This window comes from Canis lupus, chromosome 35 (genome assembly GCF_011100685.1).
Source record: "Canis lupus familiaris isolate Mischka breed German Shepherd chromosome 35, alternate assembly UU_Cfam_GSD_1.0, whole genome shotgun sequence".
NCBI classification, from domain to species: Eukaryota; Metazoa; Chordata; class Mammalia; order Carnivora; family Canidae; genus Canis; species Canis lupus.
In genome coordinates this window covers 18,023,840-18,042,355 of record NC_049256.1, presented here as the reverse complement: position 1 = coordinate 18,042,355, position 18,516 = coordinate 18,023,840, and the positions used below count along the sequence as shown (strand labels likewise).

At 40.8% G+C, this 18,516-nt stretch overlaps 1 protein-coding gene across 8 annotated transcripts in view; it reads left to right on the top strand.

Annotated features, from left to right (window-relative positions):
- The window catches only part of KIF13A (kinesin family member 13A), a 211,477-nt gene that overhangs the window by 98,419 nt on the left and 94,542 nt on the right, over positions 1-18,516 (top strand). For all 8 annotated transcript variants that reach the window (XM_038584242.1, XM_038584240.1, XM_038584241.1 and 5 more), the window contains exon 4: positions 9,674-9,734. In XM_038584242.1, the coding sequence (XP_038440170.1) occupies positions 9,674-9,734 (61 nt within the window). The remainder of the gene's footprint in view (positions 1-9,673; positions 9,735-18,516) is intronic.

The window sequence follows — 18,516 nt, the reverse complement described above, 5'->3', positions numbered from 1 at the left end:
GCATGAAGGAACCAGAAGGAAATAACACAGATTATACATTTGTGACACCTCCACCTCTTCCCTCAGCCACCAGTGAAGCAGATTTTAGAACTGAATGATAAAGGGATTAAACATGAAAAGAATGGAGTATTGGAATGGGTGGGAATTCAGTTAGTACTGCATTGTTTATGCACTACTGGTTTTGTATGTTTACAGTATAGAATGGGAAGCTCTGTGCTCTCTTATAATATTGGTCTAGGATTTGGAGAAACCCATTCCTGCTTTCAATTTTATTGAAACTCTGGATGGTTTTCACTCCCACAGGGCTGTTAATAGTCACATGGTTCCTTCAGTCCTTTATTCAAGGCTGACCCATCCTAGTTACTTCTTCCTTTAACATCTCTGATGTGTATTCCTCTTGGTAGTAGTTGAGAGTCTCTTAGCTGAAAGTGACCAGAACTCAAGCTAGATGGACCATAAGATCAGAATGAGTCTGGGATGTCTGAACTCAAGGACAGGAAGTGTCTGGGTTTCACCGTGTCTCCCCATCTCCTGTCTCCATCCCCATGTGGGTCCCTTCATTTCTGTCTCACTACTGTCCAGCTGTGTATGCTTCTGTGGTTCATGTGACTAGAAACATGGCCTAACGTGTCCCAGATTTTACAGCTCCAGTCATTTGAGAGGAACTGGTTTGGCTTCCTTGGTCCCAAATCCAAAAATCCCAAGTCAGACACCTACTTTAGGACCAATCAACTATGGCCAACAGATATGGAACTGAGTGGTCTCCTTTGCCCCTGTGTGCCTCTCCCTGCCTTCTCCCCTGAACAATCATGTATAGAATTTATTATTTTATATGTTCCCTAAGAACATGGGAGTACCTTCTGGGAACCAAGTGGCTAGAGTGGTAGTTGGTACAATTCTCCAAAGAAAAGGTGCTGCTTCTAGAATAAATAAGGTATGTGGCTCTGAGAAAATTAAAAAAAAAAAAATGACTTTCACTACAGCTTCTCTCTATTCCCTGCTGAGCCTGAGAATTAAAAAACTTTTACCTTCATCATGATAATTTGCTAATTGGCCTCTTTGTCTTCTTGTCTCATGCCTGTTCAGTCCATCTTCCACATTTGCTGCCACAGTGATCATTCCAAAGTGAGAACGTGGCCCTGTCATTTGCCAGGAAACTAAAGTCCAGGCTTCTCTGTAAGGTGCATGAAGTCTCCCTTGGCTGGCTCACCAGCATTTGTCACTCTTCCCTACCCACTGCTCTTGCAAACTACTCCCGTCATGCTCACCTTCTTTTCTTGTTGCTTGCCAGCTTCCCTCTTTACTTGGAATGGATTTCCTATTTGTCTTCTTAATAATGATCTATCAATGTTCAGCCCAAGCGTTGCCTTCTCTAGAAACCTGCCCTGAGCCTTGCCCCACAGTGTAACCATTCCATCTTTGTAGATCAACACTGCCTTCTACATATCACACTCTTTTCCTTTTCTTGGTTACTTCCCTCCATTGGAGTGTGAGGGCTTGACAAATGGGGGCTGTTATTTCTGTCCTAACCATCTCGGTAGATGCTTATGACAAAAAATCAGGTCTTTGAAGACCTTCCCCATTCAAACTGCTCTGTGGAGTGGCACTTACCTACAGCTTAGCTATTTCCTACAGAAGATCGTGAATTCCCTGAGATCAGGAACACTACCTTGGTCGTCTCTCGGTGCACAACAGATGCTGTTGGCTAGCAGTGAGTCTTGAGGATGCTGTGATATCTTTGCAGTTGGGCAGTATTGACTAATTTAAGATGTTGTTTGCTGTGCACATCTAGGCCAATGTAAAGAAGAGCATTAATCACATTGCAGAATGAAAGCAGTTACTTGACAGCTTTTCAAATGGAAAAGTGGTATCTTTCAGTAGAACTTGCCAGTAATAAGGGTGACTATTATGGCACTTCTTCGGTGTACAGGAGCAGGTATGCTCGAGTACGGGGCTTGGAGTTTGTGCTGGCAAAGCTGCATCTGCAAATTGCAGTGCTTTGGAAATGGTTCGGGGATCAGATAGGCTTTGGTGACCCACTGTCCTTTCCATTTCAGTCCAGCTTCTTCAAGATGAATGACATTTAACTATTCTCTTTTTATGATTCTTCACCTCTCTGACTTAGGAGAAAGAGATGAAAGGGGAAAGTGTTGAAACTTGGCACTAAAAGGATAATTTCAACATGTCGTGAAATAGAGTAAGTTTTGGGAGATGAGGGTAGGGTCTGACTCAATTCTCAGAATGGTGTAATAAAATGTGCACACACTTGACACTCATCTTTCATATTAATTGTGGCCTTTCAACTTGACAGAATTGAACATCAGCAAGCCAGTATTTATAAAACTGGAGAATGGTGGGTTTGCAAAGAGATCTCAGGCTCAGTTTCAAACTAGATAGTTGCCAGGACAGGCTGTTGATAGCAGCTGGGTCTGCAGATGTGAACAGTAGATTAATTGTGTAAAGAGAGAAGGGTGACCGTATAGAACGAGAGAAGAGAAACACACTCCTTCATGCAGAGCAAATCACATCCACACAATGGGAAGCCCTTTAGATTCTGGATTTGGAAGGTAGGAAGTAGTATGCTTTCCATTGATACTTTTGATACAGAACTTGGGAACTAAAGGAACTCTTCCACTCATGGCTGTTCGGACTTTGGTTGCCTTTTTATTTTTCTCTTTACTTGATTAAGTAAATCAAGCCATCAAACTGTCTCTTGCATCTGTACCTGTGAAAAATAAAGAAATGAGTCACAGTCCCTCACTCAAGGGAGGTCCCAGCTGGATGAGACTATAAAACACATAGGATGGTACCTGGTACAGAATAAAAACTCCACAAGTAGTTACTCTACTGCTCTCTGGGGAGAGGAGCCCATAGTGGATGCTATTAATGCTGGTCAAATTAGCTGCTGATACTGAGTTCCTGTTATACACTAAGCATTGTGTTGGTAAGTATTTTGCTTAAATTTCCACAACCCCACCTGAATGTAAAATGGGCAGTTATTTCTGTAGAAGTTGTGTTAGAGAGGTAATACTTTGGACTAAGCACAGAGGAGGGAAGTTGAGGAAACATCAGAGGAGGTGACCCTTGGGCAGTCCTTGAAGAATGAGCTTGTAGCTGAATGACCCTTGGGCAGAACTTGAAGAATGACTTGCAGCTCACTGAGCAGGGAGGTGAGGAGAGAGAGGTAGTTACAGGAAGGAAGGATTCCCTCATATGTCTACATTCTCTTTTCTTCCCTTTGCGCCCGGACTTCCTACTGTCCTTATCATGCCCAGAGGATTTCTTGGTCCTTGATAGAAATTCTGAGAACTGAAGACTTGGCTGACTCTGGACATAATAGATGAATAGGGGAGCTTACTCCTGTCTACTTGGGAAAGGGGTGGGAGTCCAGTAAACACAGCTGTGTCTGTAGGGTGACACTAGTCCTGTCACTTCCACAATTGAATGAAATCAGAGGCTTTACCAGGGTACCATTGTGGTGTCTTACATGGTGCAGTGCAGCTGAAGGATCCCACCAACCAGCATGCCCTGTTTTAAGCAGCCATCGTACATGAAAACATGAAAACACAGATTTACAAGATCATTTAATTAAAGGGTAGTTTACCAAGAAGTTGCTTTACAAAGTAAAATGTCAAATTTTTTTGTTTGTTTGGTGGAATTATGGACAATAAAGACATTAGGAAAACTAAAGTCTTGGCCTCTAAGAATTAATAATGTAGCAAAGAGAATGAATCTCTCTTTCTTGTATATGCTCCCTGCTCCCCACAAAATCTAGTTAGATAGGTAAGAAATTCAGACTAATAAGTATCCTTCAGAGGGTTTTCATAAAGAAGTAACATTTAAAACATCATTGAAAGATTTTAATTTGGAAAAATTGAAAGGGAGTGGGCTTTTACACACTGCCAAAAATCTGATATATGTGTTTAGAAATATTTCTTTTTTTAAGATTTTATTTATTTATTTGAAAGAGAGCATGAATGGTGGAGAGAGGCAGAGGGAGAAGCAGACTCCCTGCTGAGCTGGAATCATGAACTGAGCTGAAGGCAGATGCTTAACCTACTTAACCACCCAGGCACCCTTAGGAATATTTCTTTGCGTAAAATTAAATTATCTTGATAAAAGTTGGGGTTAATCACTTTCTGCCTGGAGAGGGGGTATGAAAAGTATAAAAATGATTTTGGGGGAAAAAAAGATGCTTTTTCCCCCCAAAGATAATTGTTTTATGTTGTTATTTTTAGCTGGACTATAAGTAACTAAAGTACAAACAACATGCCTAATATATATTTGAGTTCCCTATAGTACTTAAAATTGAGGGGGGGTAGCAAATAGGTATTTGTTGATTGCTTTGTGGATTAATCATTGTACAACTAGAGAGCTTATTGGTGAATGCACACAATTAGAAGGGATGAATGGAAGGTAGTTGGGATTGCAAGTTCCTGCATGTTTGGCTTTTATGGGTCAGAAAATGATTATAGATCACATTTCTTAGAACGCTGATGCCTTCTGGTTCTTCAAGGAAACACAGAAGATTCTTTATTGCATTTTTAAAAATTGAATTTTGTTGAAATGTCATCAGAGATAGGACTTTTAGATATGACCAGAATTCGGCTAATTACATCCTGCTCATAAGTCCTGGAACTATTCCTTTGCCTCAGAATATGTATCACTCAACACATTTGCCTTATTAAAAGCAGCTGCTTGTAACTTTACTAGATGTTCAGTGGTTCACAAAGATGCAAAGCTAACATTTTTAAGAGCAGTGAAGGTGGAACAGATGTGAACAGCAAGCAACAGGGAATTAAATGCTGGTAGGAGTTTTACAAGTTGCAAACTAAGAGGAAGGAGTAGGATTTTAAGATGGAGTAAAATTTTCTTAGAAACAATGAAGACAGTGGCTTTCAGATTTTAAAAGCAACTAGAGAGCATCTGTCCTTTTGACTCTTCATCTAATTGAAGGCTGTTGGAAAGTATGGGCGCTTTAACAAAAAATGCTCACCATATGGATTGGCATAGACAAAATAGCAAATTTATGCCTGGTTTCCAAATTTGCTTGCTTGCTTGCTTGCTTTATTTATTTATTTATTTATTTATTTATTTATTTATTTATGAGTTTATTTATTTACCTATTCATGAGAGAGAGAGAGAGAGAGAGAGAGAGGCAGAGACACAGGCAGAGGGAGAAGCAGGCCCCACGCAGGGAGGGACCCCGGCGTGGGACTCGATCCTGGGTCCCCAGGATCAGGCCCTGGGCCAAAGGTGGCACCAAACTGCTGAGCCCCCCGGGCTACCCAAATTTACTTTATTGTTTTAGTCAGTTGTATGCATTAGGATGTCCCCCATCCCCTCACTCCAGTTGGGATGATAGTAACTTCATAATGAATAAATGAACTAAGCATTTAGGAATTCTTAACATATTTAACATATTTCTTAACATATTTCTCTAATATAATGTGATGGCTTTGAAAAAATGATTTTTCTTTTTAAATTTGAAGTGGTCATTTCTCAAGAAAATGGTTTTGTTACCTCTTTTGAAGTGTCAGTGGATTTTTGTATTGGAAAATCAAAACTTCTCAAAGGCCAAAGAAAATCATGTCCCCTTTTGTTACGAACCTCTTGTGATTAAATCATAATTAAATTTGGCCATGAAAAGAAGGATAGTTTATTTATAGGACTAATGAGATTGTAAGAGAAATGATTAGGCTACATAAAACAAATTATTTTGAATACCCTTGAAACTGTTTTAGTAACAATCATAAGAAGTAACTGTTCTAACAACAAACAATTTTTCTAATCTCTGTGTAAGCTACAAATGATACACGATGTGGCCATACTTGTTATCCACCTGAACCACAGAATAATGGAGCCAAAGTGGACTCTGCTCATCTCGTGACCAAATTTGTATTTGACCATTGAAGGGACCAAGTTTAAAAACATGGATAGAAAGTATGTGTGGGTGGCTTTGTTGGTTAAGCGTCTGACTCTTGATTTCTTCTTGGGTCACAATCTCAAGAGTTGTGGGATCAACGTTGGGCTCTGCACTCAGCGAGGAGTCTGCTTGAGATATTCTCTCTCCCCCCCCAACCCTGCTGCTTGTGCATGCTTTAAAAAAAGGGAAAGAAAACATGCATATGAAAGTAATGAAATATCTAAACATATACCTTACAGTTGAACTTCTGCTTATTCTTATCAGTTCTCACATCTGTTTTGTGTTCATGTCTGTATTCCAACTCCTTTTCCTGGTATTATGTTTTTTTACTGAGAAAATGCTACATACAGTGGCTGCTCTGTATGAGACCCTGAGCCAGGCACTATGAGGTTCATGAGACCAGTCCTTGTCCATAAGGAGCTCATCGTTTAAAGTGGAAGTAAGACCCACACAGAAGAACTGAGGCATAAAATAGAACCACGTGTGAACCGTGCCACAAGAGCTGCAAAGTCCGTAGAATTTCATGGAAGGAAGATCACTTGTAGCCTGTGTTAGAGGAAACAATTATAACAAGAATTTTTCTGTTACGTGCTTTGAGTTTTAGGGAAATCCTCAGGCGTCTGGACTTCAATGTTCTTAATGATAAATATTTAATGAAGTAATAATCTACACTCCATGGTTTGAGGGATGGCCATTCAAAAATGCCTACAATCAGGGGATCCCTGGGTGGCTCAGTGGTTTAGCACCGCCTTCAGCCCAGGGCGTGATCCTGGAGTCCTGGGATCGAGTCCCAAATCAGGCTCGCTGCATGGAGCCTGCTTCTCCCTCTGCCTTTGTCTCTGCCTCTCTCTCTGTGTGTCTATCATGAATGAATAAATAAAATCTTTTTTAAAAAATGCCTGTGATCAAAGGTGGTGAAATTTGAGATATGATTCGGGTCAAGGAAAGTTCAGTATTTGGTAAGTGAAAAGCAATCATATCCACCAGTACTGTCACAGGCCTTTTCTCCTCTGCAGGGTTTTCTTTGTTTTTGTTTGTTTCTTAATTTTAAAACTTTTCTGCAGAATTTTAACATTTGTCTGAATTTTAGGAGGCAAGTGCTAAAAATGAAAATTTTTAAAATCTTTCTTTTTATGAGCAAAATTGGACTTTATTAACTGCTAGAGATAGAAGTTGGCACAGAATATGTAATGATTGTTACTGAGAGGTGGACCCTCAAAATTTTGAGAGGACTTCATTTTATTTCAAGTAGCGTTACTGTGCATGTTACTCCGTGGCTTTCTTGCCCCAGGGGCAAGCAAATGGTTAAAAGTAAGTTTTCAGGTAGGAATGAAAAATCAACATATGGAGAATAAATGATTATTTCGTTATATTAGCAACGACTAAGGAATTCATTGAAACTCTGGAGGAAAACCATGACGATACATAAAAAATTGGAAAAAAGCCTCTCTTGGCTATTTAAAGCCAGGAGAGTTGAGTTGACTTAGGTCAAAAGGAAGGGAAAAATGACCTGAGAATGGAAGTTACATGTTATAAGATGCCATTAAAGGGAGATTGTGGAATCTCCTTTTCTGGAAATGTTTAAAAACAAGACGGATCATCATGTCACAGGAAAAGTATTGAAGTCAGTCCCGCCTAGAGGCAGGAAGATTAACTGTATTTCGCCTGTGTGGTCTCTTGAGTCATCGGAAGAGCCCTGAAATGCAGTAAATATCCCAACACACTCTATTGACTGAAACCACTGTTCGTTTTAACCTTGGTTACTCTAAGACCAGAGCAAATAAGTGTGTATAAGTCACAAAATTGAATTTGGATTTGAGATTGATGATGTAAGCTGTGTACATCGTATGTTCCTGAATGGGTTGTAACAGCATGAGAGTGCATTCAGTGCTGAAACTATGCAGAGCATAACTTGATCTTTTTATGATTTAGAAAGTACCTGCCTTATTGCAGTGTCTCAGTACCATTAATCATTCAGTAAATAATTATAAATAACTACTGTGAACACTGTAGGATAGAAGCATGAATTGGGTATTGGGTTCGTATCTTCAAGGAACTTAAACTACTAGTGGAGATAAACACATGCGCAGATCATATACATGAAAAATGGAAAACAGATCACTAGTATAAGAGTCACACAAAAAAGGATTAAGCGGCACTATAAGATTTCAGAGAAAAGAGATAACTCCTTTGGATTTAACCAAGAAATGTTTCCTAGAAGGAAAATGTGTCTAACTAGACCTTAAGAAATAGGAAGCATTTTGACAGGTGTAAATGTAAAGGAGAACAAGACAGGTGGAATCATTCTTACCAATTCCAAGGTACAGACAAATTCAGCAGAAGTGTAAGGAAGTGAGGGGGCAGGGGCTGGAAATGCCTCATTGTGGCCAGCTCAAATGCCAGGTCAAAGAGTTTGGGTTCTGTTTGCACAATGCTTACAATCCCGAGGAAATCATTAAGCACTAGAGGGTTCCTGTCTGTGGGAGGTCTATAATTTGTTGCTTGGACTGCCAGGGGAGAAGGTTGTATCAGGGAGCCCAGGAGAGTGGCTGCGGAGTCCTCTGAGCCAGAGTTTGCTAAAGGGTATGCTAAGAAACAGTATTTTCAAAGTATGTTAATACACGTCACTAAAGAAAGAGTCTCTTCACTAAAATGAATTGGAAAATAAAAAAGTTAAGTAATTAAATGGATTTTTTTGCTGGATAAACTTTCAGAGCCTTTAATATTGAGAATTGCATTGAGGATCTCAAACAGGGTAAAATGTACACCATTGCCAACACAGTTTAATCATTTTTCATGGAATAGCTCCTGAAACTACCGTTTCTTGGAGCAGACTTCGGGGAACATTGTCCTGTGCATTTGGTAATGATGGCTGGAACATGAGTGGTAGTCCTATGCATGGAAGCAATGATTGGATGAGAATCCCAATGCACTGTACGTTGGCATTTCCCAATACATAGTGGTCATTCCATAACTACAGAAAATGCACGCAAGTGTGGGTTATTGGTTTATTAACAAGACTTGGCCCCAGATGACATGCTGAAACAGAGGGAAGGGAGTCCAAGGTGGGAATGTGGGAAGTTTGGAACTCTGGCTATAAACGGTAAGCTAGAAGAACTGATTCATGGAAAACTAGAAAGGCCGATTCAAACACAAGTTTATCACTTTCATGTTACTTGAAAAGCTGTGAAAATCCAGCCAAGGGCTTGCTTCAGCAGATGGGGGAACTGTCGACTTGGATGAGAAGTCATTGTTGTTATTTTTTTCTTTACTAAAGTGCCATTAAGAATATTTTTTTGGTTAAGAAATCTCATTTGTGTTCTGGATAAATAGCATTTTTCATATGCAAATGACTCTAACAGTAGTAGGATAACTATCAGTTGGGGACGCCTGGGTGGTTCAGAGGTTTAGTGCCGCCTTCTGCCCAGGGCCTGATCCTGGAGACCTGGGATCGAGTTCCACATCGGGCTCCCTGCATGGAGCCTGCTTCTCCCTCTGCCTATGTCTCTGCCTGTCTCTCTCTCTGTGTTTCTCATGAATGAATAAATAAAATCTTTAAAAAAAAAAAAGATAACTATCAGTTTAGTCCGAAAGAAGCTTTAGAAGTAACAAAACATCAAACCTATAGTGTTTTTTTTTCCTAATCAGACAGTAACAGGAACCTTCATATATATCAACAAATCTTTTTTTTTTTCAGTCTGATTTACTCAGAGAAGTTAATTTATTTTTAATATTTTGTTCTTTCAGGTATTTGCCTTTGATTATTGCTTCTGGTCCATGGATGAATCTAATACTACAAAATATGCTGGTGAGTTGGCTCCCTCTCTTCACTTGATTTTTGGGCCTCAGGCTTCTTCTTCGTCTGTTTTCTTTATTCTGGAGTTCTGTTTTTCCCATAAAATTCACACTCATTCTTTCCAATTCTAGCATGTGGACTTTGAAGTCAACAAGATTTGATTTCAGGATCTGGCTCTGCCACTAACTTGCTAAGAAGTCATGGATGGGTTTGTTTATTTTTAAGTGTTAGGGTCTTTCCCTGCAAAGAGGGTGGTAGTATCTTCAGAGATGTTCCAACAATTAGAAATAACCGGGCACTGCCTCAAGCCAGAAATGGTAGCTGTTGTGATTATCACATGAAGAAGAGTTTTAATGTGTAATATCTTTCCTTGTTGCCAACGTTTTGGGAATGCATGCTCCGTTGATAGAAGCAAAGCACACATGGTGTTTGTTTCCAGGACCCACTCATGGCCTGAGTGTTCTGATGGTCACTGGTGATATGAACTACACATTCCACAGGGAAGCATGACTTCCCGGCCCCACATTTCACTAGTGTTCCTTCCTTGAGACATTTCACCCCTTTCCCTCAAACACAGATGACTACTGATTTTATTATTTGGTGAGAATTGGCTCTTCCAAGGAGTCCGTCACAATTGCTTCAGCTCAGGAGGGAAGCATATGTGTAAGTGGAGGAAGTTTGAGTCCTACTTTTTGATTGTTCTGATTTCCTTAGATAGTCTTAATGATTGTTTTCTCCTCGTTTTGACTTAGAAGAACGTCAGCTGAATGACTGTCTCATTTGCTTTTTAAAAAGAAGAATAGTGAGGAATATGGAGATGATGCAGGTTTTACAGGACTAGCAGGCAAGAGGAAATCACTTGCTTGTAGGGAATTTTGTTTCATGACAGCCTTTTCCTTGCCGCATAAAGCAAACTCGTTGAGAAATCATTCAATTTAAAGTTTTTTAAAAAGTTAATAGTCTGGAAATAGGGCTCACGGTGGGTAAATTAGGCTTTCTTTCTAGACATCACTACTACACCTTTGGCAAATGGTATTTCATTGAAGTGAGTAAGTACTTCATAATGTTGGTTGTAATTAATTTGTCTTTTTTATTGGTATATTAGGAATTCAGACAATATATTCTACAGAGTCTAGAACAGTCTGAGTGTTTGCACAGTGTGTATTTTTGTGTTGGGTGTGTGCTTTTGGATTTAAATAAACTACAGAAGTAAAACATTTCCTACTGTAACAGAAATAAATGCCATGGCTATCCAAAGCCCACTCTTTGTTCAGCTGATGTTATTCAAGATATAGCCAGATAGATCTTCCTGATTTAGCTCTTCTTGTGCAGTTTTGAAATGCTTTCAAGGACTCTTTACCACTTGTAGAGGAAAATTTATATTCCTTGGACAACATGTAGGGTCCTTTATTATATATCCTCAGTCCATTTTCCTCACCGTCTGCTCCATGACTCCCAACCACCCATCCTGCGCCCCCTGCCCCATGCGTCATTCATCTTATATAACCCAGGGAGCTGGTAGGTCTCAAAACAGTTTTGAAGTTCTCATGAAACCCCTTCGGTGTGTGCAGCCTCAGAAAGCCCTTGAGAAATCACAAAATTAAGTGGAAAGCAAAAGAGTGTATCACCTCCAACAGGAAACATTTTAGGATAGTATTTAAACTGTCTTACAGATTTCAGGGGCTGGAGAAAACTCAAGGAGGGGCAAAATCTGGAAGGGCCGAACATATAACCTGGGAAGGCATCACAGGGGAGAAGAAACTGAAACCAGGCATGAAAACAAAGCGTAGGTATAGTAAAAGCCAGCCAAGAGGGTTTCTATATGGGAGAACCAACATGGACTTCGATGTCAGCCCTGGGTTTAAATCTCAGGGACCCCTTCCTTGGTTCTCTTCCGTAATCTCTCTGAGCTACCGTTTCTCTTCTGTAAAATCGGAAACATGGCAATGTTCCCTGTCTTAAGTGTTGTTGTAAGGGTTAAATTGCTAACTTAGTGCGCTAATGGAAGGTGCACTGGAAGCGACACCTCATTTGGCTTTTCCATAAGCGAAGCTGCAGAAGTGGGAGTGAGCGTGCTATGTAGCACTTGCCTTAGCAGGAAGGTGTGTTGTGGGGGGAAGCAGTGGGAAGCCTTTTGTACTTGCAGTGAGGCTAGTTAATAGGAAATTCTGAAGTCTAAACTGAGTTTAGTTTAGACTGATTATTGATTGATAATGGTGCAATACAGGAGCTGTTGCAGTGGTTAAAGTAATGTTTAAGGGTGGTTATTCTTTGTCGTGTCTTCTAGAATCATATCCTCCCTTATTGCCCACAGAGACCATTTGAGCCTTCTGCAATATATCGCTCATATCCCTGAACGTAGGACAAACTTCTTTTTTAAAAAGGTTTTATTTATTTATTTATTTGAGAGAGAGAGCACAGATGGAGGGGGAAAGGGAGACAGAGTGCCTGGTGAGCAGGGAGCCTGGCACGGGGCTCAGTCCCAGGATTCCGGGATCATGACTTGAGCGGGAGGCAGATGCTTAACCAACTGAACCACAGGCACCCAGGATAAACTTTTTTTTTTTTTTTTTAAGGAGGAAATCACTTTATTAAGTACAAATAATAAAACTTACATGTGAAACTAAAGATTTCTGGAGCTCTGCCTTACAAATCAGTCTGCTCAGAAATTTTTAAAAGATAAAAATGATTTTTTTTAAAATTTTTATTTATTTATGATAGTCACACAGAGAGAGAGAGAGAGAGAGAGAGAGAGGCAGAGACACAGGCAGAGGGAGAAGCAGGCTCCATGCACTGGGAGCCTGACGTGGGATTCAATCCCGGGTCTCCAGGATCGCACCCTGGGCTAAAGGCAGGCGCCAAACCACTGCGCCACCCAGGGATCCCGATAAAAATGATTTTTAAACTACTTTTAGTTTGCATGATCACATCAAATAATGCATTCCATTCATCCCTGAAATACAGCACTCTCTCGGCTCCTAGAGCAATGTCTACGTATAAAATGCGGAGAGGAATTCTCTAATTCTTCAGATTGCCCTATTATTGTACAAATCCAGTGACCACCTTAGCAAAAAGTAAGATTCTTGCTAGCTGTTGTCTCAGGTTTGTTTGCATTCATTATAAACAATCTGCCTACTAAATACATTACTGGTAGATTAGTTTATTGGTTTCATACTAACTTGATTTCCTTTCTCTTCATTAAAAAAGAAATAGCAATTCCTTCTTAATGGTGAATAGAAACGTTAAGATAGAAGCCTTCATTCTCTGATGAGAAATAGAGGAAATGTAGAAGGGGAAGCGTGGATTTCCTGAAACCGACCTATTTGTCAGGCTCAATGAATAATGGCGTCATTGATACTGATGAAGAGCTCTCAAGGCAGCTCTCAAAACTTGGGGGGCAGAGGGAAGGAGGGGTAGGGAAGAGAGAACGAATTGAAAGCACAGGGTTTGAGACGGCAGAGAGAGGCAGGAGCGCTGAGTTTCATGTGGGATGGTCAGAATGTTCTCTTTTTGTTAAAAGTGACCATGGCACCTTTCATTCTTAGGCTCTCCGACATAGAAATACACAAGTCCATAGAGGGCATAATGGCATGGCAGCAGGCTGTTGGAGTGCTGGGAGGGAGAATGTGGGGTCCTATGCCTGACTGCCCAGCTTCTAATCCTGGCCTCACCACCTTCTACTGATGTAAGGCACAGTGACCCACTGAATCTCACTGCACTTTTCTTGAGGATGATAATCATTCCCTCCTTATAGGGATGATTTGAGGACTAAGTGACCTGGTCACAGAAAATACAAAAGCCAATATTTGGCACATAGGACAATTTCACTTTATATTTATTATCGTCTTTATTGTGGTCACATTGTGGCAGTTTTGAGGATAGTAGCGTCAGCCCTGTGGAAAGAGAATGGATGGTACTGGAATTGATGAGACTTGGTTTTGCCACCAGCTGCTCACCTTTGGGGATCTGTTTCCTCATCTGTGGAAGGAGGAGCTGTGGCCTAGGATGATCTCAGATCCCCTCTGGCTCGCTGATAAAACATGAATCAGACATTTTATGCTGGCCACACAGCTGTTGCAGTGGACTTTTCAGAGGCAAGTCAAAGACTTGTTTGTTAAGCTGTTTGAATTGCATTGAATCAGGCTTTGAGATGTTTTACACTTTAACTGTATTATCTCTTATTATATATAACCTTTGGGTTAGGTAGGCATAATAATGCTTGTCTGGTGGATAATTCTGAGTCTTTAAAGCAAAAATGCTTGTGCCAGGATGAAGAAAAAAAACAACTGGCACAATTAGATACTCAAACCTTCGCATATTTCTACATAAACTCGTATCTTCCCCCACTCTTCACCCCATATGTACATGCATGTAGACGTAGATCCACGTTTGGGATAAAGTTATTATAGTGTATACTGACATAACTTGAGAGTGTCATAGGCTTTTGTAAATGGTTCAGTTACTACCAATTGTAATTAACGCCTTCTTGTTAATGAATCAGGCCATGATTTATCACTGCCTAAAAGGTGCCACGTTGGTAAATAACTGATTTCCAGCCCCCTTGGTGTCAGTTTTCATCCTAGTGGGGGAATATTTTTCACAAACCTATTTTTCTATAAATCTTGATGCCAGAAATAAAAACCAGTCTGGTGAGGCGCAGGCACCTGACTGGCTCAGCCAGTAGAGCATACGACTCTATCTCCAGGTTGTAAGTTCCAGCCCCCATGTTGGGCATAGATATTACTAAAAAAAAATAAAATATTTAAAATAAAACAAACAAAAAACCCCAAAAAAACAGTCTGGCGGTGGCATATCTGGGAATCAATGGGGACATGAACATTTCCAGGCTCAGAGCTTCTAAGCTATTGACTTAGAAATTATATAACAATTCTCACCATATGGCATATTGCTCAAACTTGCTGAAGCCATGTGTTTTCAGGCATTGTTAATGCCCTGCAGGTCAGGAGAAAGGTTATATGTCTGATTCTTGTTCTGCTAGCGTAGCTTTCTGCTGTGTGCATCCGAGCCATGAGCTATTGCTGTGGGGAAAGCAGCCGTGTTTGATTCTGTTCCCATGATGGGACATTTTATGTGTCCAGAGGTAGAAATGATTTCTCTTTCACACTGTTTAACTGAAGCGAGAATAGTAACAAGACAAAATTTTTATGTATCAAAATTTATATTCTAAAACACTTATGAAACAGTCTGAATGCAGGATTCTTTTAGGATGCAGGATTTCTTTTTCTTTTTCTTTTATATAGTCTTTTGAAAATTGTCTTACCCCATACCAAATTTGATAATTCTTCTAGTGACTAAGCCTTCTCAGGTTGTTCCCTAAGCACCCAACTTTATTTTCTTAGAATCAGCAACTGTCTTTTTACATTTGTTAATTAAATTATGTAATTACAGAGAAGTACAATTGACATAAACCAGTGTAGGAGCAAACACAGCTAACCCTTTGTGAGAACATAACTCAGCTGGTGGGAGTCCAGAGCATGGCCTACCAGCTGGAGTGATTTAGGGCGCAGTGGTCACGCCTCTTTTTACAGATAGAAGAGAATGTCGGTGAATTCCGAAAATTGGGTAAGAGTGGAGGTCAGTTCAGAAAAAAAAATTTTTTTTTGTATCACAAGAATCTTTAATGTTTACTTTCAATTTTACTCCTGGTGGGATTGTATTTGTGTTTGGTAAAGTGTGCCAAGTACCCACATTGAGACTGTTTCAGTTCACATCACTGCGGTCCACACAGACGTTTCCTTCCCCAGTGAGGTCATAGAGGAACCTTGACTTTTTTCTTGGTTAGGCCAGCTTTACTGATGAGAAAAACTTTTCTGAGATAAATGAGCTAAGCTAATATTGTTAGTTTTTTTTTTTTTTTTTTTTTTTTTTAGGATTTTATTTATTCATGAGAGACAGAGAGAGAGAGAGGTAGAGACACATGCAGAGGGAGAAGCAGGCTCCATGCAGGGAGCCCGACATGGGACTTGATCCCGGGTCTCTAGGATCGTACCCTGGGCTGAAGGTGGTGCTAAACCGCTGAGCCACCAGGGCTGCCCCCCACCTTTTTTTAAAGAGAGAGAATGTGTAAATGTGTGTGAATGTATATATAAGTATGTATATATATGTGTCTGTATGTTGTGAGCGTGTGTATATTTGACTATAAGTGTGTATATGTACATGTGCTTGTGTGTGTGAATATAGGTGTGTGTAAATGGGTGTTAGTGTGTGTGTATATATGTATGGATGTGTATGTGTGTGTGCAGACTGCTCTTTTTTCTTGCCTCTACTTATAGTTTTTTAAAAATAGGTAGGCTTCATGCCCAATGTGGGGCTTGAACTCATGACCCTGAGATCAATAGTGCCATCCTCTACCAGCAGAGCCAGCCACGCACCCCTCTACTCCCATTTTTTAATCCCATCCAGCCCCCCTTCATACAGGCTTTTCTTCCCTTCATCCCCATCTGTTCTTTATTTATTGGGACCCAGAGACATCATGTAACTTAAGGGTATATAGAGCTAAATAAGAATCACAGTAGACAATATACTGGGAGCAGTAGGTCCCCAGCACTGTGCTCTTCCCTTTACTGCAGTAGGTTATTTAATTGTCAATCACCTGATCACATAGAAACGACTACTGTCCCCATTTTACAGATAAGGAAACTGCTACCAAGGAGAAAGCTGAAAAGCAGCTGTAAATGTGGGTTTTAAGCAGTGACACTTACGCATGAAGATGGCATGAATTCTCCTGCAATCCCAGGCTGTCCCATCTTCTCTGCCACCCCAAAATGTGGCTGTGTTCGGCAATTACGTTACAGTGCTCTGGCTTGGAACCTGGCCAGAAACTGTTCTAATAGCATTATGTTAGATGTTCTCCAGAGTCCCGAAGGTCTGTGTTTGGTTTGGGCTTTGTTTTAGTCTCTCCTCGTGTGCTGTAAATACTGTGCTCCCCACAGTCCAGAGGGGATGTTGGGTTTGGTGTGTTCCAGTACCTCAGAGAACATACCAGACAGAAATGAAGAGCACTTTCTCAGTAGATGCTTTATGTGAAAACTCCCTACAGAATAGCTCAAAATACATCCTCTATCAGACAGTTTTCACAGGTAAGGTGGCTCCTTTGTTTCCTCCATCCTGGGCACCAATATCTGACCCTCGCCTTGGTGAGTCAGCCACCTTACTTGCCAGCAAAAAAAGGAGCCAAGTTTCACTACCAGCTCATGACTTGTCCCAGTGCTATTGCTGGGGTGGAAACGTCCATCTGGGTGAGTCACCCCGTGCCATGCTGCAAGCAAGACTCCCAGGCACCGCAATGCTGATCACCCTTGGACGCCTCTATGGAAAATAGCCCCATGCTCTCCCTTTACCCTCATGGCCCAGTTTCTCAGGATCCTTTTACCAAGCTCATTAATGGCAAACTTCTGTAGTTGATTAAAACTTAAATCTACTGTCACCGGGTCAGTCCTTAAGGCCTTCATTTTTAAAAATCTGAACTCTGTAGTTTTTGGTCATTGAGCTTAAACCAGGTTTAACTTTACTACATGGGGTAGTTTCTCAGTTGCCCTATTTGGGAGAGGGATTTGCTGAAGCCTGGTCCAGGTTAGGCATTTCTCCCCACTGCATGGATGTGTGGAGAAGACCTGTCTGGTCTTGCACTTGTCCAGGTGCTCTGATTTGGACCTGGGCCACCTGCCAAGCCCAGACTCCTCAAAATCGCTGTGGCTGTCAGCCCTGCTTTGAGGTGGAAAAACATCCTCACAAACAAGCAGGCCTAGGAGTTCCACATCACAAATAGGAGCTCTTTTTTTTTTTTTTCACTCCAAACTCCAAAGAGAAAAGACAGGAAAGAAAGAATCAGGAGATTCCGTCTACACTGATAGAAAATATCTGTCGTGTTGAAATCTTGAATGCTTTTCCATGTTCCTGCCTTAGAAAAATGAGAAATATTCCATGCATATGTCTTGTCTAGCCTCCTAATTGCCATACTTATTGTTTTATTCGGCCATGATCTATATGTGACTGCCTTGTTTAATGCAGATTGTAAATATGACAAGGGTTATGCCCTCCCATTTGGTTCTCCCATTTCTAAGAACGTAGCTCACTGTAACTGACCCTGTGCCTCTTTGGTAGTCAGGTGTTAGGCATATGAATGGTGTGTGCATTTTTCTCTTCAACTCTAGTTGGTCTTCTGTGCTTTGCTATCAGGACCCTTCTATAGAGAGGGGATTACCTTGGTTACTCGGTTCCCAATGCACACATGTGACAGCTTTGATCACAACTGTGATCCCCAGTAGGGACAAATTATGCATAATTGTGGAGACTCAGATCTGTATTATATATGTGACTTAGGGTTGAGTGGGTCAGGTGTATAACCTTGGTTGCAGAAGTTCCAAATAGGAGTCTTCTCTGCTGTTGTGATACTGTGTTACAGATTGCTATGAGCATGCCTGTGTTTTAAGACTTGTCCATATCATTATAGGAGGTTTTAAGCATAAACCCCACAGAGGAAATTGACATCTTCTTGATCATGGCTGTTAACAACTGAGGGAGGTTTGCCCTGAGGATACCCTGCACCAGGCACGTGGAGCTGACATCTGTAAAAGGGCCACCTCCTTTCTGGCATTGGTCCTGCTGAAAAGCCACAAGCCTCTTGGGTTTAACAGTACTGTGGCTTTGCTCAGTTTGTCTGGGATAGTCACAAATACTCGTAGATCCTCCTGCTTCCCACAGGACTTCTGAACTTTCCCATATGGGCTGGTGTGCATTCCCCTAGACAGAGCTTTGTTCTATTTGAGGGTGA